At 39.6% G+C, this 21,011-nt stretch overlaps 1 protein-coding gene across 3 annotated transcripts in view; it reads left to right on the top strand.

Annotated features, from left to right (window-relative positions):
* SLAIN1 (SLAIN motif family member 1) overlaps window positions 1–21,011 on the top strand; it is a 50,533-nt gene that overhangs the window by 14,553 nt on the left and 14,969 nt on the right. The window contains exons 3-5 of one of the 3 annotated variants that reach the window (XM_069008586.1): window positions 14,392–14,541; window positions 16,414–16,563; window positions 18,649–18,987. In XM_069008586.1, the coding sequence (XP_068864687.1) occupies window positions 14,392–14,541; window positions 16,414–16,563; window positions 18,649–18,987 (639 nt within the window). The remainder of the gene's footprint in view (window positions 1–14,391; window positions 14,542–16,413; window positions 16,564–18,648; window positions 18,988–21,011) is intronic. The other 2 variants (XM_069008577.1, XM_069008583.1) reach the window with 2 other exon arrangements.

Raw genomic sequence — 21,011 nt, 5'->3', positions numbered from 1 at the left:
GCTTTTGGTATTAGTGTTAACAGTTTCTCATGATAATCACATAACTGTGACACCTGCTATATTTATCCAAAAGCCACAGGGTTCCTGGAGGGTAAGTGCTACATTTGACCTCGATTTGAGACAAAGATTTAGCTTTTTCAGTCTGACTCAATATAGGCAGCAGATATACTTGAACAAAGAAAAGGGAGTGTGGCATCTTGGAATGGTGTTGGAGTCAGAAACTGTAAATTGAGCTCTCAGGCAAAAGGCTCCTGCCAGAAATTAATCCTGTGAATGCAGATGGCAAGTAGATACAGTTATAGGGGGAGCTACAATGTTTTTATGGGTGTTTCTGGGACGCAGGGGAATTTTGGGACTGAACAGTAACGTTAGGAAAAATGCAATTTAGGGTTGATGTTGAAGTAATTTTATCTTTTCTGTGGTGTCATGAATGATCAAGAGAGTTATATCCTAACAGACACGTATATTTGAATTCTACCTGGTATATAATAAAGACCCTACACCATTAGGAGAAGAATGGGAAATTGTCCTTCTGTGAGTCTGTTGTAAACAGAATGAATCCCTCACCCTTTATGCTTCTCTGTTTTGCTGATGGTAATGCAACAAAGAAAAAAAGAATTATGTATGCTACCAGAAAACTTAAATTTAGGAAATGTAATTATATATTTTTAACTGTATTTTTCCTCCAGCAACTTGTTCAGAGCAAAAATACACCTTTGATTCAAATTGCTGCTAATATGTCTGATTAGGAGTATAGCACATGTCCACTTAGGAGAACTATTATTAAGTGGAGTTACCCTCTCTGAAGAGTCCACAAACGAGTGCATAATAGCATTTTTTTTAGTTTACCTCTAGTACCATGTATAGACTAAATGAATAGCAGATTTTCAACATGAGATTACCTTGTGTAGTAGCTGAGCTCTGATCTGTGAGGAGAGTTAACTAATCCCTGTTCTTTAAATCACACAGGGAAGCCTTGCTCCTCATCCTAGAGGAACCCCCTAAGCGTGGACTTAGAGAGTGAAAGGGCAAAGGCACCTTTCATCTTCGTTCATTTTGTCAGTGGCAGTTGAGCTCTTCTTGAAATATATTCAACATTTTTTAAAAATAAAATTGTTTATACTGTGATTAAATGTTTGTCCTTATTATTACATAGTTGTGATTTGATGTTAATTTGTTTTTCTGCAATGGTACTGTTACTATTGTCTTCTTCTATCATTTATTTCAACTCCTGAGATCAAAGCTGCAGAAGGGAATTCTGTCCAGTAGAGTTCTCTGGGATTGCTGTGATTGACTCAGCAATGACTCAGCACCTACCAATACAAAGAATCAGAATTACAAAGCAGCTGTTATTTTCTAAGGACTGAAAACATTTCTAAAAGAGTGGATGCATTGCTATTAGTGGGGTTTTAAATCTGCTCTTGGCTGACTGAAGTGGGGATGTCTAATGTACAGCTGTAAGAGAGTGGGGAGATGTATTTCTGCACTAAAAAAAGCCTGATTAGGTTAACTGGCTTTGAAAACAGGCCTCCTTCTCAGGCTGAATTTAAGAAAGTACCGTACAGCTTATAATTTTTTTGCTATGTAGAAAGTAGCTTGCTGATGAGAGAGAAGCTTCTCATGTTCTTCGTAGCCTTGAAGGGTACGGAGCATACACAGGCACACAGGAGACCTCACACCTTCTTGTGTTACCAAAACATAAGTAGATCCTAGGAGTTGATCCTGTCAATGCACACAGCCTGTCTACACCCTGCAGAGCATGCCAAACAGCTCCAATACATCCACACAGCGCAGTGCTGCATGGATAATATACATTGGTATAGCTGTCACTGGGATCCAACTTGAATGAATATCATGACATTCATTCATGTCATATTTCAACTTTCAGGTTTCTAATTACCATATCTGTCTCTGTTAAACATTGCTAAACGTGCTGTAAGTGCTTTTAAGACAAGGGTCATACTACTTTATTTAAGCTATCTTAAACTTCAGGCTTGAAATCCTTGATTAGTTGAAAAATAGCAACATCTACAGAGCATGAGATCTGTCTTCCTCCAGTGCCAGAGAGCAGCATCATTGGTTAGGTAGGACTGGAGGTCACATTTGAATATTGTACACTAGTTGAGCCGAATACAGATCACAGTTTCTTAAAGATGGAGAATATGCTGTGTTTTTGGCAAATACTATTCTTCTCTCTCCTCCTCTGTGGCTGAAATTCAGGTTGGCTTCCATACTGTAACTCTCATAAGAAACTCTCATAAGAATTTTTAATCATTGAGGAAAATGAATTTCCAGCTTTTACTTACCCTGTGGTATACTGGAATTAATTCTCTGGAAAACAGGCTTTCTACAACTTCAGAACTAACCTGAGACAAGAATCAAGTGTCTCCAGTTTTATGGCACAAAGGAAGGTAACTAAATAAACACTGTTTTAAAAATCTTTTGTAATTATGTCTGACATACTAGATAGAAGTAGTAGAAAACAATAGTAGAAATGTAGTAAGAAAAAAGACCATGTTGATCCAAAGCCTGCTGCAGTCACTGGAAGTCTTTAATTTACCTGGGGTTTTTGCATTGCCTTTATGTTCCTTAAGGTATTTTGCCTACTAATTGTATGATTTTGGGGATGAGTGTCAAACAACTTTGGGACGAGTCTTCTGCTTTATATTTCAGGTCAAAAATATGATAATCTGAGATTTGGTATGTATAGTTTCCCACCTGACTGGAAATACAGTAATTTTATGCTCTAGATTTGGCTGACAGTGATCAGTACAAACTATTTCAATCTCTGGAGTTTGATGCACTATATTTAGAGATTGTGCTTGAGGAAGACTTTGCAAAACTTGCCTAGACACCACAGGGTTCTTCTGACTCACATAACAGAGCTACATGTGGTATTCCTGCCGTTTGTACAAGGGAAGGTCAGGTCTCTGCTGAAGATGTGAATGCGGCATAGTTTTGTTCTTCAAGAATGTGAAAAGATGTAAATCCATGACCTGCTTTGGCCAAAGTCCCTGGTACGTGCATAAATTTGTTCTGGGAAGTTCTCCTTGTATTAATACAGCCTGTGTAGTTCACAGCAATGCTTGTAGAGTGTTTTATAAAGAACAACTTTGCTCAGTGGTGTGTCGTTTACAGATGTTATTCTACCTTATTGGCAAAATACCCCTTCAACAGGCTTACTCGGTTTTTGTATTAAGGAATCCAAAGAATTGAGTGGGTGTGTGGAATAGACAGGTTAGGGGAAATAAGTATCTTTTAGCTGCAAGGCAGATGCCCAAGAGAAGCAGCATTGTCATAAGTACTAGTTCAATGAGTAGTCTGACAGAGAACTAGCAAAAAATTAATTTAGCAGCTTTTACTGCAACTGAAAAAAATTGTCACTACAGCCAATGTGGCAAGTACATGGGTGGATGAAGCCAAGCCCTCTGAACAGGAGACATTAAACTGCTTCTCCTTCCTCTTGGTGGTGAGGCAAGCTCCTCATATAAGGATAGCCCCAAGGGCCAGAACTATCTGGCTGGGGAAGAGGAGGACCTCTAACAAAAGTCACATAACCAGTATATGTACCAGGTGGATTTGTAGCTTGAAAGCCTGCTTCTGAATAATACATAAACATGTCCAAAGAAGCAGCAGGTCAGATTTCTCTCAGTCAGCTTTACCACTAGATGTATTTTAGGATGATGAAGGGCTTATTTAAGTGCACAGATTTATGATCATTAGCCTAGACTAGAGCAAACCCTCCTACTCCAACATACGTTATTCATTGTGTATATGATGCTGGGTTTCTTTTGTCATTGATCCAGAATCCTGGCTATCAAGAGTTGTGAGTTAGTGGGCTCAGCATGTCCCAGGGGATGTGCCCAGGAAGGGTTGTAGAGCTACAGCTCTCCTGTTCCTTTCTCTTAAGTGGTTGGCAGTCTTGCAGAATAACTATTTAGCTAGTCTCCATCTCAGAGTGGGAGGAATTTCTGTCTTTTTGTAATATCTTGATCAGGGCCTGACTTTAGACTTTAAACTTAATCTTTGTCTCCATACACCAGACCTGAAAATCAGTGACAACCTTACAAACAACCTGATTTCTGGTGAGGTTGCCAAGATTGTGCCACTTCCCTTCTCCATGAGGATATGTCATTGATCCAGTTACAGTTAAAGGCACCTCTCTGTGAGATGATGACAGTACGACAGTTTTGAGCCAGAGAAAACAGCTCTACCTATGTCCTCATACTTTTGGGTAATGGCCATGACCCACTGAACTGTGGTGGTAATACATCTAGAATGGTGGCTATCAAACTCCTGGTAACCAGTGTTTTACTGTGTGAGCTGCGTCCTGGGCAAGCATCTCTGCTGAAGATGCTGCAAGTTTTGAATTACGGCAGCTGCAGAGTTGATGCCTGCAGCCACATACTCCATCTGCAGGCATTCCCTTGACTGTTTCAGACTTACAAAGGGTATGTCATACTGGTCTGCAAAGCAAATCTCCACTGCATTTGAAAGATATGAACTGTATGGTAAAGGTTGCTGGTGCTCTGCAAGCAAGTAGGCAGTGAAGAGATGTCCTGAGACCCAGACACACTGTCTCTCAAACCTGAGAGATGCTACAGACCCAAGAGCCAGCATTTAAAGGAAAAGACAAAAATACATTTTTCTGTTCAAAATGTACCTGTTTTTATGATTTGTGGACTATTGTGGCAAATGGAGCAATTAAGTTCTGATTGCAGAATACTCTTCCCAGAATACTCTGTGGGATTTTGCTCTATCACACTGTCACTGAAATACAAACAAAGCATTTACCAAAGGTAACAAATTCAAGAGGGAAAACCAGGTTAGGATGAGTTTCACGGTGTTTATGCAACGAGTATGAGAGTTTGGATTTTGGTGATGTTGATGTTATGGTAATGTGTATGTGTGTGTAATCAATGATAGACCTGTGTTTTATTAAGGAAAATACAAACTCTCACAAATGGTGCCAGTGAAAATGATTCCCTTTTGGATTAGCAGGCAGTGAGTAAAACGTGATTCATGATGATCACAATGTTCCAGCAATGTTAAAATGGTATATATGTCATGACTTCTGACACAGCTCTACTTAAATCTTAGTGCTATAGACTGCAATAGAATGTCTTTGTGAAGACACCCTTTCCACATCAGAGTAAAGCCACAACTCCTAACTTAGTGTGGTGTGGAGTTTTTGGCAAGGTTATTTCAACAGATTAGTTATCCTCACAAGACTGGGTGCAGCTGGCTGCTTGCAAAGGTATGCTGATTGTGGAAGAGATAATAGTTTCTTGCCACAGTCTGTCCTTCCCCTGGCTGATGCATTAGCCTCTTCAGAGCTTCGTCAGAGCTCTTCATTTGTGCCGACAGGAATTGCTGCCCCTTCACATCTGCTAGCTGAGATTATTGGATGATAACTTTTCTGCCCATTTCAGTCAGTACCTGCTGGGTAAACCTAACCAGAGACCTGAGAATTTACAGCCAGAACCAGTGGAGGCAGGTGGTCTGTCCAGCTGGCACAGGAAGAGTTGGAGGAAGATGTTTCAGTGGCCTTGGGTGCATTGTCTGCACATCCTGGTGGTAGATCTTTACCCAGTGAGTGACATTGTGAGGTAGTTACCATTTTGCTCCCTTTTTTGTTACTAATTGCTAAAATACAATGAAAATGCTGTTGTTTTACTCTGCACTGTGTGAGGAAGTGACTGATGCCAGACATTTGAGTTCATCTCACCTGCCCTTACACACATCTTGGAGGCTGTTCTCTGATATGTGTTTCTTTTGGTGGCAATGTTACTTCAGCAGTCCCACCTTCCTGCTGCTCTTCTCCACTTCTCATCTCTCCCTCAAATGTGATGATACAACTGAGCTTCATCTTCCTGGTAAAGGGGATTGAGAAACTCTTCCTTGTTTAAAAAAATTAATCATCATAAAGGTACCCTTTCAACTGGAACTGCTGCTGAGAAAGTTGTTCAATGACTGTGAGTATCTACAAGCTGTTTCAGTAGGATGCATGTAAGCATTGCAGTGCTCTACTGCTGCAAGAGTTGTCTTTTTCAGTTGCTTAGAAAAAGTGAAAACTGAATGCAGTCTTTGAACTCTGTTTTAAAGCTCTGTTCATTGTTCTCTGTAATGAATGCAGTCAGAGTGAGTTTTGTTTGAATATATGCAGAGATCTGTATTGAAGCCAGTCACACTGGGCTGCCATTGTGGGCAGAGCAGACAAAGGGGCACAGCTCATGTCCTTTGCAAGCAGAGGTGAGATGAATAATGCCCTGTCCTTCCTCTTGGAAATAAATAGTGTCCTGAGGTGACTAGGCCAGCCATCAATGTCTGTACATATGAGCATCTTCATTGCGTCTGGGACCTAGGATGCAGCATCCTAAAGCACCATAAATAGATACTGGAAGAGAGAGAATATGGGGAAGTATCTTATATGCCTGCCCTGACACCATCCCAGCTGTATATCCAGTTCAGTGACTGACAGAACCAGATGTGAACTCTGAATTATATGTAATTTATTAATCTTTGGTGGATTCTTCTTTTGTGAGTTTGTGTAGTCTTCCCATGTTAATTTTTGCATTCGCAATGCCCTTTGGTAAGAATCCTGTGTTTTTGAAGGCTCTTAATGCCTTATTTGAAGTGGGGTAAACATGCTTCTTAATGAATGAAATACTAGTAGTTTGATAGAGGAATCTGAGGCTATATATCCAGGTTACCCTATGTAATAATACATGACAATGAGTATTCTGTTCAGAAAGGTCTGTCTTACTTGAAACAAGCTGCAATGTGAGCTGCTCATGTATGCTCATGGATTCTGGTCAATCCACCAAATAGAATGAAAATGCATCAGATTGACTTTTCTTATATAGAAACGGGGAGCTGGGGAGGGAACAGAGATTTGGGCCCTAGGTCGTGCCTAAGGCTTAGTATTACAGTATTTGGCTGAGTTCTCAAAAGAGGGAAGCTGGGAAGCCAAGTTTGGCTGTTAGCTCTAATCAGAAAATTTGCTTTTGGGCGTGTGTGTGCAGAGAGAGTTGTGCATGCTGGAGGAAAATGGATGCTATTGCATTTTTCACAAGGCCCCTGTGCTTGTCTGTTTTACATAGGTGTACAGTAAAGGGTTTGCCTTAAAAAAAGAGCCAAGTTTAAAAAACTGAACAAAACAAAAAAGACTCACAACCCAACCCTCCAAAGCACATAGTTAAAATGTAGTATCCCTTTTGAGATTTGTAGGGAGTAGATTATACCTCTCAATTCCATGTCCTTTCTGGTCTTTTGAATTCTTTGATGTCATAAAATCATTTTTGTGACAAAACTGGGTCAGAGAATGGTGGTTGGAGTTTCCATGTTCTTCAGCGTGCTGCAGCTGGACAGTGCTGTGGTGGTTTTTTCAACATTCAGTGTGTTCAAAAACAATTTTCAGGTCAGCCTTTCACTGGAATACATCAAAGTACAGTAGTTACACATTTACCTTTGAAACTTCCCTGCTCATACCTATAGATAATCATTGGCACAACTAGATGATGTCATGCAAAGGATTAGTCCAGAATCTTAAATTTACATTTTTGTCACCAATAGCAGCATGCCAGACACCACTGCCGATTGCATTACTTGCTGTGCTAGCTAAAAGTTATAGAAACTGCTATTTAGACAGGCTTTCTGATTGCACCTTTAAAAGAGCTCTGTGCTGGTTTTGCTGGGGCAGCCCTTGAGGTATATGTTGTAGCTCTATATATCAAGCAGTTCTATACTGATACATACCAAAGGAACTGCCTTCTCATTCTATGCTAATATTAGATCTTCTTAATATAATTTTTCAGAAAGGGATGTGCTTCTTGTGAATGAATTGGGAAACAAACTTTTCAGGTACTCCCAGTTTTCTTTATATTTTTAAAACTGAAGTTCTCACATACTCTTAAAGTTGCTTTTCTGTTTTCCTAAGCTTAGAGGCAATTAGACGACAATCTTTATTAATTTTCTCAGCTCTTCCTAATTTATTGGTGTTTGTCCATGAGGTGCATTGCCCCTGGCTAGACACCAGATGCCCATGAAGACTATGCTATCATTCTCCTCCTCAACTGCACAAGGGAGAGAGAATATAATGAAAGGATTGGGGTCAAGATGAGGGCAGAGAGAGATCAGTCATCAGTTAGCATCATGGGCAAACCAGACTCGACCTGGGAAAAATTTATTACCAATCAAATCAGAGTACAATAATGAGAAATAAAACCAAATCTTAAAACACCTTCCCCCCACCTCTCAATTCTTCTGACTCTTGAAAGAACTCACCTTGTGCAGTCTATACTTTGGAAGTTTCTGTTCTCATTGCAGTTGGGGATGAGGGAGTGCTGTGCCTCTCATGATGGAGAAATCAACAGACAGAAATGACAAACAAGCCTCAAGCATTTTTTGAGCTCTGTGTGACAGGGCAGAGAAATAGTTTTGAGCAATGACAGTTTCACTGTTACTGCAAACGTGCATTAAGCATATGAGGTGTGACTGTGCCTGATGGCAAAATTTCTGCCACTAGTAGGATGGCTGACTGAGCTACAGCTATGGTTAGGAAATTGAACTGGAGTAAGCTGATGGAATGACCAAAGCTGATGGCTATGGGAGACTGGAACTAGGAGTGTGCTGCTTGAAAAGTCAAGAAGTTTGCTGTGTAATATTCAACAAGATGGAAAAATGGACATCTTCCAGATTTACAGGTACAACTCAATGCTCTTTACTCAGAGTTACTAGAACTGAAAACATTGTTGTCTTAAGCCCATATTTTACAGTCTTGTAAATTGTAAACCCATAGTTCTTTCAAAAATGTGAATTTTTAGGACTTAAAATTGCAAAGGAAAGCTTTGAAGCACTGTGTTTTGATAAACTGTGGAAGGTGTTAGAGTCCTTCTGAGCACGGAAGCTGAATGCCTCACCCTGTGAAACAGACCAAAGGATTGCTCGTACTTCTGAGGTCCATGTGTTCGGGAGCTACTGAGGTACTTGAAATACAGATTCTGCTTCTTTGAAAACCTGGCTCCCTGAAGATCTTTTACAGGATAGGGGCAGCACAGTATTGGTTCCCAGTAAGTATCTAGCACCTGTCTTCTACCTGGTACTGCTTCAAGTTCTTACAGGAGCTCTGAGTTTTCGAGTGTCTCCCGTAAATCTCCACAGGCTGCTGAGTAGTGGGAGCCCGTGTTTCCTGCTTCTTGAGCCAGTGTCCCGATAACAGCACTAATCAATGGGTAGTGGGGAATACCTTCATGTTTTCCTCTGTCAGTCTTTTCAGGCATATTAGACACTTAGCTATTCCCAGATGTGTATCTGACTGTAGGAGTAGTTTTCAAACTCTGAATTGCTTTTTAACAGGAACCAAAAGTGAAGGTTAAATACCTATCTTTGGGAGGGAGATACTAGATATACCTCACTGAGGTGATGCCTCTTAGCTGGCTTAGGCATTCTTTTCTATGGTAAAGAGAGAGTTTTGAATTCCTTCCTAGTACTCCCGATTTTCTCCTGTGATCAGCTAAATGCTTCTGTTTTCCATGTCGGTCTCTTATTTTACTCCCATGAGAGATATCTTTCTTTTAAATGTGGCTGGCAGCCACACATATGCAGAATGCACCAGGGAAGTGGTTTGGATTTTCCGCTCTAAAGAAAGTGTGTTGTCAGGAAAGTATTTGCGGTACTGTGGATTGACAGTATTTTAAATGTTCCTTCAGTGCTGGCTTGAAAGAGGATTTTGTTCAGGCTATGTAATTAGAACCCATATTCAAATGTCTGCATGTATGCAATATAATTTGTTTTCAGCTTGAGCTTAAAATGTATTTTTGACTTTGGCCCTGGAGGCCTGTACAAAACTTAAGCTAACTTGAGTGGATAAACAAGCCAGATAATGCCTCATATAATTTATCATGTTTAGTCAGTAGTACAACACTGATATATATGATTTTGCTGTTTTCTGTCTTAACAGCAAAAAAACCCCCTTTTATTTGTGTTGCTTAGAGTGGAAGTAAGTTCTTGTTCTGGCAAACTGAGCTTGCTGAGTTCCATGATGGAGTTATGAAAGTGGAAGGTGTTTATAATGTGCATGCTTGATTTGGTTTCTTGGAAACCCTGATAGCCTTAGCTAATAGAATCCACAGAATCACAGAATGGCTCAACGTGGCAGTGGACCACAGTGGCCATCTGGTCCAACCTCTGTGCTCAAGCAGGCTCATCCTATAACGCATTGCATATGGCTACCAAGTATCTCCAGTGAGGGAGACTCCACAACGTCTCTGGGCAACCTGTTCCAGTGCTTGGTCACCCACACGTCCTAGATATATCACATCTGATGTTCTAGGTGTATCTGATTCCTCAAGTAGAGGTCCTATGCTTGAACTGTCCCTGATTACATCAGTATAACCCCCTCAAAATTAAAACAACATAACGAGGATCTCTACCAATTTTTACCCTGTGTTCCAGCTGAACATTCCCATTAATTTAAATGGCAGATTTCATCTTCCCTTTCAAAAACATGCTTCTGTATATGTTTAGGAAGTTCTTTTCCTTTATGTAGCTTAAATGAGGAACTAATTTTAGGAAGGGAATTGCTTTAAAGATGGTACAGCATCCTGTGGTTTTGCAGGGTGGGCCATTCCTTTTGAGCAGTGCAGTTCTGTAGATGTTCATTTGTTCAGGCTTTCCTGTGAAATTTTCTAACAGTTCTTATTAAATACTGATTATTCACAGGAGTCATTGTGGTGAATATTTTTATTTTTTAATTAATTGCTCATATTTTCTTATATGAATTAGTATTTTGATCTGGTTTAGCCTTTTGATAGCTCCAGGAATGTTACAAGAATAAGGTCTTAATTTTTAAACCTTCAGTTCTGTTAGTAAATATTTTAAAGATATGAGCAGTCTCACTTGTTGCTGATTTTATTTTTTGAAGGAAAGGTTTTGATTGTTTACTTAAATGGTCAGTTTGAAAAGTCCTTTTTTAACATATTAGAGTAGGTACTGTGTAACACAGTGCATTATCAGCAGTATGGTTTCTAAGAATTTATCAAAACCAAGGAAATCACACCCAAAAAGTTGGACACTTCTAATAACTGTAGACTTAAGATGACTGGGACAATTTATTTTATTACAATATTTGTTCCACCACTTTAATACTTCAATAAGTCAAATTAAAAGCATTTACCTCTTTGCTGTAAGTGAAATGGATTTTTTTGCTTTTCTCTTGATGGAAACAGATGCCCCTGTTTCCCTTTCCATGGCTGAATCTCTTCCTTCCTTCAGTGCATCTTCACTGTAAGTTACTCAGAGCAGGATTATCTATGTTTCTATTCAACTGCAAAGATTAGAAACTTTCTTTGTTTTTAAAGGGTACCCAGTCATCTTCATCTGCAGGCAACTGGCACTGGGGCTTTAAGAAGAAGCTGCAAATACTGCAAAATTCAGAGCTTAACAGCTGGGATTTTAAACTTAAAATAAAGGTCTTAAAAACATTGTCTCATCTGTGTGTAGTAGACCGGTGCTTATCATGCTAACCAGGACAGTCTGAGATTCAGTTTGGAGGAAAATAACTATTCTAAAATGACTATCCATTGCACAATTTTGGGATTTTACAAATTTTACATGAATTTACATATTTGCCTACATGTCTGTAGCACTCGCTTCCTATGTACCTTTTTATGGTTTTGGCATTAGCACAAGACTTCAGTAAGTCTAATTTTGCTGTCTTTGTTAGTATGGTAAAGTAGTCAATTTGTACATTGATATTTCCGTTTGAAACATAATGAAAACCATTTTCTGTATTTGATCCTAAACCATGGATTTAATCACGTGCCTCAAAAGTGTCCATCCTTTCCTGATGCTTAAACTACAAAGTTCTGTTTTGGGCACAGTGACAGAAATTTGTAGAATTGTGAATATTTTACATTGGTGTCCCTAGAGATTTAGTATATATAGAGGTTAGTGTAGATAGAGCTTCTTGGCCTCTTCCATCCACCTTTCCCTGAGAACACATGCCGTTTGAAAGAGGAGTTTGAAATCTGGTTGGCCATAAATACTGATTGTATTCTTGGTGTGGGTTCTTGCTTTCGTAGTCACGATAACCATTGCCTTGTGCTCAGTGGGCCAGCTCACAGCAGTTATTGTAGAGGGTAATGAATGATGTTTATTTATACTGTGTGCCTGACCACATCTGGGGGTGAGAACATGCTGGCAGCTAATTGGCCTGGCAGATGATCAGGCTGCTACAAAGCAGTAGCTTGTGCTAGGCAGGAAAATGAAATCGCAAGGAACTGTCATCCCTTGCTCTTATTGATGGTTCCTGGTGGACATGACAGACATTAGCTGTGGATGTAATACTGAGATCTACTCTTGTCGTATGCATTTCTTTCAGTGAATGCCTCAGATCAATTTGCTGTTATTAACACCTTGTTAATTAATCTCATCCCCAGGGATTTGTGTTAATTGCTAGTTTGTAGAGTTATGTCCATTGTATTTGCTCTCCTTTTTGTCCTGAGGCACTTGAATGCTTCACTTTAGAACTGATCACTTCAAGGACAAAGAATCCAGGCGGGAAGTCTGTGTTGTGTGGCTTGGCATTGAGCAATTTCCTGAAAGTGGTGCTGGTGCTGCCTTTAAAGATCTCAGAACTTTGGGTTTCCTTGAGCTTGAAGGAGCTAGAGTCACCAAAAATGAGAGAATTGCAATAATTCTTCGATAACGGGATAGCAAAGAGTACTGTTTGAATTTTTATATGTTACTAATGTGTACTTAGCTACCTTCCTCAGAGCTTGAGCCGTGCAGGTAGTCCCTGTCCCCAGCAGACTGTTCTGTGCCTGTGCTGTAACCAGGCAGTTGTCTTCACTCCAAGCTTAGCAGCACTTATGGGAAGAGTTGAAAAGGCTTGTACTCCTTACAAACCCAGGATACATTTAAGTGAGTCAAAGCAAAAGGAATAGTTTGGATTGGCGACAAACTGATTACTGCAAAAGGTTGTGAGGATCTGACTGACAGCCCGCCAAGACATCCTTCCCTGCTGTTCCCATGGCTGCTTGGAATTGATGTTAGCAAGGAGGAGGAATAAAGTTTTTGTGTCCTGCTAAATCATTTTGGTGGTAGTGTGGTTTGAAAACAGAAAACCTGAGTATTTTTTGAGTAGCTGTTAGTGTGTAAAATGACCAGATGAACAGGTCCAAATAACACAGCAGATCGTGGTTTTAAGTAGCCATGGGATGGAGAATGGCTTTTTTTTTTTTTTTTTTTTTTTTTTTTTTTTTTGAGGGCTTCTGGGCGCTTCTCGTTTTGGAAACCAGTTTGTGGCATGTGACACTGCAAAGTACACCTGCTAAGCATTGAGGTTATGCCATTGATTTCAAAGCTAAGTATACGTATGTTCCTGACTCCCCCTCTTGTGTCACTGTACTTAACATCTTTGAGTACAAAATAGATTCTGTTAAAAAACCCCAATACTGTCGTATGTTTTTCATATTTCCATGTATCTGTATGAGTTCTCTGAAATTTATATCTTTTAAAATTTCCCTTTTTCTTAAAACAATTTTATTACTAATATTTATTTATTTTTGGAAGAGCATGGGAATGTTTATTTTACTTTTTCAAGGTATGTAAAATAGGCAAAACAAAGGATAGTTGTATTAATATTTTACTGGATGAGCTAAGAAAAGATAAATAAATGTAAATTAAATAAGCCTTTATTTTTGCCTCTTTGAGTTCTTTCTGATACTGCTTAGAAGACCAGGTGCCTTGCAAGCTTTTTGTAAACAATATGTAGAAAAAGGGATGCCTTGTTTTGTTACTCCAGAAACAGTGAAAAAAGAAAAAAAAAAGTGCTTATGCAATCAGGAATTTGATGCTGTAAAAAGAGAAGGGAAAATATGGTAGCTTAAAAGCTTGATATGGGATTACAGTTGTTTTTAGCTCTTCATGGTTAAGCATCTTTTACTACTGTGTCTCTTAACTCCCGTAACTGATAATTTTGCTGCTAATTCAATTGTGTGATGATTGATTGCCATTAACAATTCCTTGAAGAGCACTACAAATTTAGTTTTTGTTTCTCTGCTAGCTGTAGCAGTTTTTACTTCCTCTGTTATTTGTGTGTTGTCACCCAATGATGTATGTGATGAATATATACCAAAAAAGGTATATACATAGAAAATAGTAAACAGATATATTTGCTGGAAAACTTCTTGGAGCTCACTTCTACATGTAAAAGACTGCGCTGATACTCTGCTTTGCTGTGGAATATTCACCATTATTTTACTTTTGTAATAAGTAAAAAATGCATGATGAACAGATTAAGATGAGATGATTTTTCTCTCTAACGGTACTGTTCTATTAATCACTGTAAATCTTGTTTTTTCCCCTCCTCCCTCACACCTGTAACAGCTAGCCGATGGCGGAACCTCTTCTCTACACCTGTCTCCTTGGCTTTCCCCTATAGTCCTGTTGCAAGACTCACCCCATATACCAATGGCTTTAATAGTCCCAGCTTCTCTAAAACCTCCAGTAAAGCAATACTAACACCCGAACGGACAGGTAATGCTTATCTTCTTATTGATTTACAGTGCTTACAAAAGTGCTTGATTTAATCTAATCCTGCTAGCATTTAACAGCAGTACACTTTTTGGATGATTGTATATGAACTCGCATCTCAGAGGGAGATTGTTGCGTTTTTTTTAAATGACCTAAAATTTGGCTGTTAACTACAGGTGTTATGCAGGGTGTTATGGGAAAGTGATGCTAGTAGATATAACTGATGAGTCACCCAATAGTACAGTTGTGACTGTATCAACTTAAACAGTCCCCAGCTTTGTTGCTCATTTCTGCCCCATGGTGCCCCTTCCTTGCATCTGCAGAAACATATGTGCAGCTGTGTAATGAAATTGCAACGAGAATTTCCCTATAATAAAAAGAGCTGGCAAATCTGTGCCTGTTTTCATACTAGTCTTGTTGCTAATGTTCAAGATTTTTTTTTTTCTACTGATTTTCAGGGAACGCACAAGTCCTAGGAAAACTGCAAACTTTCTGTGGTCTGTAAATTGCAGGGATTTGCATTTTCCTTCTTCACTACAGATATCGGGAGTCAGTTTGTATCTATGACTTCTCTTAAACTGCAGTGGCAGTGGAAAAAATAATCTTCTAGGGGAGAGGCATTAACATTTTATTGCTGGCTGGAGCAGGTATGGGCTGAGGATGTCAGCATCAGTGTCCCACCAATCTGCGTGCAGTGTTCCTTACGATGCATGAAATCACTGCAGAAAGCCCTGTTCTAAGGGATATGGGCACTGTGGGTGAGATACAGCTCGAGACAGTGCCTGCTGTAGCTGTCTGCATGTGAGTGAAATGTACTCCCTATTCAGTGGGATGAAGCCTAGTTCCTAAATGAACTCATGCTATTTGAGATAGCCTCAGGTACCTTGTCTGGCTTCCCAGTGCTGCTCCAAAAGAGCACAGCTGTTACTACCTCTGCGGAACCTCAGGGACTGCTATAACTTTCACATTTAAGAAAGAAAACAAGCACATTTACTCCATACAATCCTGCCAAAGCAAAGTAATCCCCTGCCTGTCCTTTTCTTTTGGAGATACTATTAGAAAATAGCTGGATTTAGGATGAATTTTAGGTGGCTGCTTTCAGCAGTGCTAGAGGATGCAAACACACCTGTGATACAAGCACAACTGGTGAGCCATGGTCACAGCAATTCTTGCCCTGCAGGGTGTGGGTCTCTGGTGGTCCAGAGGATATTAGAAAATTATTTACTGTTTTAGTTGATGGGATTTTTCTTTAAAGTTGGACAACAACTAGCTTATGCAACTGATTGCAAATTAGTTTATATTTCACTATTGCACACAGAGAAAAAGTAGAATCCAGAGCCTTTCCAAAAGATAGCTCTGTGAAGGAAGCAATGCTTTCTCTGTTGCATGATGTTCAATCTTAATTGTTCCTGTCATTGATTTATATGATAAACAGTTTAAAAAACAGTAAAATTAGCTAAACGGCTCTGATACAGCATCTGAGTACTGAGTAGAAGTCGGTGACACATACCCACTTGTTTTTCAAAAGAGAGTAGGGAGAACCACAGTGCCACAAGAGAGATGCAAATGCAGATGTGGTTAGACTACACTAACAAATCTGAGCTGTATCAGAACAGTATTGGGTAAATTATTCATTGTCTACGCTATGCAATGCTATTTTGGGAGCAAGCCGAGGAATGATCCATTTCGACGCTTAATACTTCTCATGAATATCAAAGCTCTCTGCTAATTGTTACTGAATTGAACTACGCTTCTGAAAGTTTTTATGTGCTATTCAGAAAATGTTTTCAGGTATTGTAATGTAAAGAGCAGATGATTCTGAATGAAAGCTGGCCAGACATATTTGTAGCCTAAAGTGTATGTTTTCTTACATAGGGTACATTTCTAGGAGTTCCCCTTTGAGTCCACAGTCATCAGTAGACAGTGAACTGAGCACTTCAGAGCTGGAAGATGATTCCATTTCCATGGGATACAAGCTGCAGGACCTCACTGATGTTCAGATCATGGCTCGTCTACAGGAGGAGAGTAGGTGGTGCTTTTTTTGGTTTTCGTAATAGTCTGAGGAGGATTTCCCATAACAGTTAAAACTGCTCCAGTATGGTCTCCAGTCAAATGGGTCTTTTTTAAATGGTGTTGTCTCTTGAGTGGCAGGTGGAAAGACTCTTCACCTGCATGGAGAAGATGTGCATGTTGTTGGGTTAAGGTTAGTCTGAACTGGTACTGGATTTCAAAGTTTGATGTTTATATTTTTCTGAATATGAATTGAAATAAAATTATTTCTGGAGAGGGAAGATGCTAAAACATTGTTCTCATACGTGCATTTCAAGAGAAAGGTAAAAATAAGCAGCTCTCTTGGCTTCCTTTGCCTCCACTTCAATTTTCTTAAATTGTCAGATGAGTTTTGAAATTAAATCCCCCTTAAATACTGAATTGGGACCTTTAAATTTAATATCTTGGTTTAAAACTACTGATTATGCACAAATCTGAGCCTAGAGTCTTCTTTGAGATAGATTATAGTTTGGCTTAGTAGTAGTTTTTGTAAAATTTCTTTATTAATAAATAAAGGGCATTTGACTTAGAGGTCACTGAGACAGTAAGTGGAGTATCTGTTTCACATCCTGTTAGTGACAAGTGAGATATCAAGGAGGAAGCAATGAGATTAGAAGCAAGAGAAATTCATAGTTGGGGCCTGAATGAAAATGCCAAGTAACAAGTGATTATATAAAACAAAAATAACAAAATGGGAAGAAAAAATCAGAGCTGTGGTCTGGTTGAAGCCACCAGACTGAGCAGGCAGGGTGATCACCTGTCAACAGGAAAACTTGCTGAGTTGATCGTGCTTGCACGCATCATGTTCTGCAGTGAAATTAACAAGTGTTCTAATTTTAAAAAGCAAAAAAATATATGACTGTCAAAGATACAAAGGGGATTGCATTACTTAAATGACAGCTGTGCTCATCGTTTTTAGAGTGAGGTTTAAAAAATACTTTGGGTACTTAGCTCTTTAAGGAATCAGGGTATTGGCAGACTGGAAAGAAAAATGCTGGTTTTTCTTCTATTCTGTGTCAGGTGCAGTGGTTGTATCTCATCCTTGTAGCAGCAGCTGGTGGAGAATGTTTGAGCACGTGACAGTTGTTGGCCACTTAATCCCGTGGAAGGTGGCAGTTCTATATGTGCACGCAGGCACGCTCTCTTCACAGCCAGAAATAGAAACTCCCACTCGAGGAGGGGGAGAGGAAGCATATTAAGAAGTTTCCATTATGAAGCAAAGATATCTGTTAAAGCTGAGGGCTTCTTGTAAGTCTAGGAAGGTTGTTATCTGCAGCTACTGTCAAATAATTACTTGGCTCCTGCAAGTGCAATGTTTTTTCCTTAGCTGCTGTGCATTTGGAGAAAGGAGGCCTGTGCAAGGGATGTGAATGCTTCCCTCTCACTTGACCTGGAGCAAACAGGCTCTTACAGGGTAGTGCTAATAGTGAGATGGTTTTCAAAACCTGGCATTCTGCGAAGAGGGTGGTAGGATTGTGTACCTGTGTAAAATACAGTTGTGTTATCACTAAGCCTTGTCCATGATACTGGATGCTATCAGGAACCAGTTCTTGTTCAGGGAGGTTGGAGAGCCAGAAGATCTAGATGGGTTGTAAGTTTAACAAATGTCGTAAACATTTTTGTTGCATGAATACAAAAGTTTAATAGCAATAGCTTGGAAAACTAATGTGAGTGCAATTCCTCTAATTAAGAGTATTGAGAAGTTAAAAACTTAGTACCCATGTGGTCTTTTTATTGGCAGAGAAATAGGTACCTCCTGAGGGTGGTTCATCTTAAGTAAGGCATCTAAGACATCTCTTGGAGACTCCTGTATTCTTTTTTAGTATTTTATTTAAAAAGATTTTGAGGGAAAGAATTCAGGCTTAGATGCCTGAAAGGTAGATCAGATGCCTGAAAGGTAGATGAGATGAATCCTACATCAGATCTTCAGCCTGATTACATTTTAAATCCAATTCTTGCTGTAAAATTGTCTGCTTACCTGCTTCGTTTTCAAGATTGAAGTGCATATTAAGAGTTAATCACTTAGCAGAAGCTGAATCATCCTCCTCTTGGAATTTACAGGCCTTAGGCAAGACTATGCTTCAACATCAGCATCTGTGTCAAGGCACACTTCCAGTGTTTCTCTGCATGCGGGAAAAAAAGGGACATGCAGTGACCAGGAATATGATCACTATAGTCTTGAGGATGAGGAAGAGTTTGACCACCTTCCACCTCCGCAGCCGCGTCTGACTCGCTGCTCCCCCTTCCAAAGAGGGATTCCTCACTCACAGACTTTCTCCAGTATCCGGGACTGCAGGAGGAGCCCTACTTCCCCACAATTCCCTACAAATACTTATCAGCAGCCCTTCTACTCTCCTCAAGCCCAAACTCCAGAGCAGCAACCAAATAGGATTAATGGAGGTGGGTTGCATGCTTTTCTGAGAAGTGGTCTTTTCTCTGCCAAGTGCCAGTGCCATTTTAAAGATGACTTGTACATAAATTGTGACAAATAATTTAAGCCTGTGTAAATGATTAAGATATGTTACTGTTAAGCAGTTTTCTACAAAATGTAATCTGTGACCTGGTCATGAAAGGTGTTGCTTTAGTCTGTTTTAAAATGGTGCAAAGTTGACCACAAATGAAGAAAGAAACAGAAAGTAAAGAAGAGCATGTTTTAGCAGGCTAATGTTGGTTAGAAGAACCTCTGGGGCTTTCAAGCTTGATGTACACATGTCCATTGTGGATGCAGTAAAATACAGATCAGGGTTTTCAGACTTCCATTTTCTTTCTTATTCCTGAGTTTGCTGTTAATGCAGCTGTGCTGTGAGGAGAGCTTATGACACCTTGCTTCTGTTCCAGATCTTATAGGGCTGATTGTTAAAGTAGTTGGAGATAATGTCACTCCCAAACTACCCTGAGACATTGCTGCTTTTTCATACTGCATTTGAGATATGTTCCAGGGTCTGGAACATTTGTCTCTCAGTGCTTATTCACGGTTTAAATTACCCTCCATTATTGCTGTTTATTTCTTTTCTTTCCTTACTATAATCACAATTTTCTTCTTTCTGCTGCATTTTACTTTCCTGTACCTTGGGTCTTTCCCCCAAGTTAATTCTTAAACAGTCCATTTCCAGCCAGGGTTTTGTATGTAGCATTACAAATTACAGCTCACCCTTGGGCAAGAAAATAAATGTGTTGTTCAAAACAACATATAGTTGCTATTTTTGGTGCTACAGGTATATGCATGTTGCTTTTCTGAAAAACGAGACATGACAGGTTGATGCCCAAACCTCTTCTATTCAAAGTAAGCCATGGCATGGAAGTATAATTGACAAGTGGCAGTATAGAAGGAGAGGTGATGTTAACAGAGGGTAGAGCAGCGTGGGTGTCTGTTAGTACAGCATTTGTGCCATAGTAATTTTAATGTTGCTTTCCTTGTCAGGGACAAGAATGGGACAGCAATGCTGGGCTTGCAGAAATGTTGGGAGATAGAAAGGAAGGCTTTGGGGCATTTTTGTTCAGGAATAAGAGAATGATGTGTTGCTGCCATGCTTTTATGTGGCTCCCAAATGTGTTTTAAATAATTTTTTCATGTTTCCTGTCAATGGAAGTTAAGCATTGGATTTCCTGCATGGAAAGGCATGGATATTTCATGTCAGTGGAACTTAAGCACTGGATTTCCTGCATGGAATGGCGTGGAAACCTTTAAGGCGCTAAAAACATTAGACTCCTAGTTTATTAACTACGAAGTGTATAAATGTAAAACACCACCAATTTTATTACCTGGTTGACTTTTTTCTCAAGAACTCTGAGGATAATGTGTTTGGCATCACCCAGAAGTTGGACACGTGACTGCAGTTACCTGTTTGCAGGAATGACAAACAGTGCTATAGTAGTCAGTACCACTGTCTTTAGAAGGGAATTATCTCCTCAGCTTCCACACCTTCAGCCTCTAACACATGCAGCTCTGATCCATGTAAGTGGAAATACTGATGGTGAGAAACATTTTACTTTGGCTGTGTTTTTTGGCAGACAAGGAGATAGAGTCAAGTGTTCACTGTATTGAGTATGTCTTCGTAGTATTACAGCATCTTCTTATTAGCACATATCGTCTTGGCAACAATTTCATTGTCTCTCAAGAATTCCTACACATTGAAATGGAGGTAGACTCTAAAACAAGAATTTGTCTGAAGCTCTCTGTGATGGATGTGTTCCACACTGTTAGTTTACCAGGCCAGTTGAGAAGGAGGGGTGTGAAAGATGGAAGAACTGAACTTTCAGTTTCTGCCTTCAGTATATGTGGAAAGCATGATCCATAATTAATAATTGTCAAAAATACCACATGCTGTGCTGCTCTTGGCCATTCCAACAGTCTTCCCAAATCTTTATTCCTCTGTCTTCCCCCAGAGAGATCATTTATGTTCTTGTATGTGCAGTCAAGGGTC

Source organism: Aphelocoma coerulescens, chromosome 1 (genome assembly GCF_041296385.1).
Source record: "Aphelocoma coerulescens isolate FSJ_1873_10779 chromosome 1, UR_Acoe_1.0, whole genome shotgun sequence".
Taxonomy (NCBI): domain Eukaryota; kingdom Metazoa; phylum Chordata; class Aves; order Passeriformes; family Corvidae; genus Aphelocoma; species Aphelocoma coerulescens.
The sequence above is the reverse complement of the archived record's forward strand: the minus strand, read 5'-3'. Positions and strand labels throughout refer to the sequence as shown.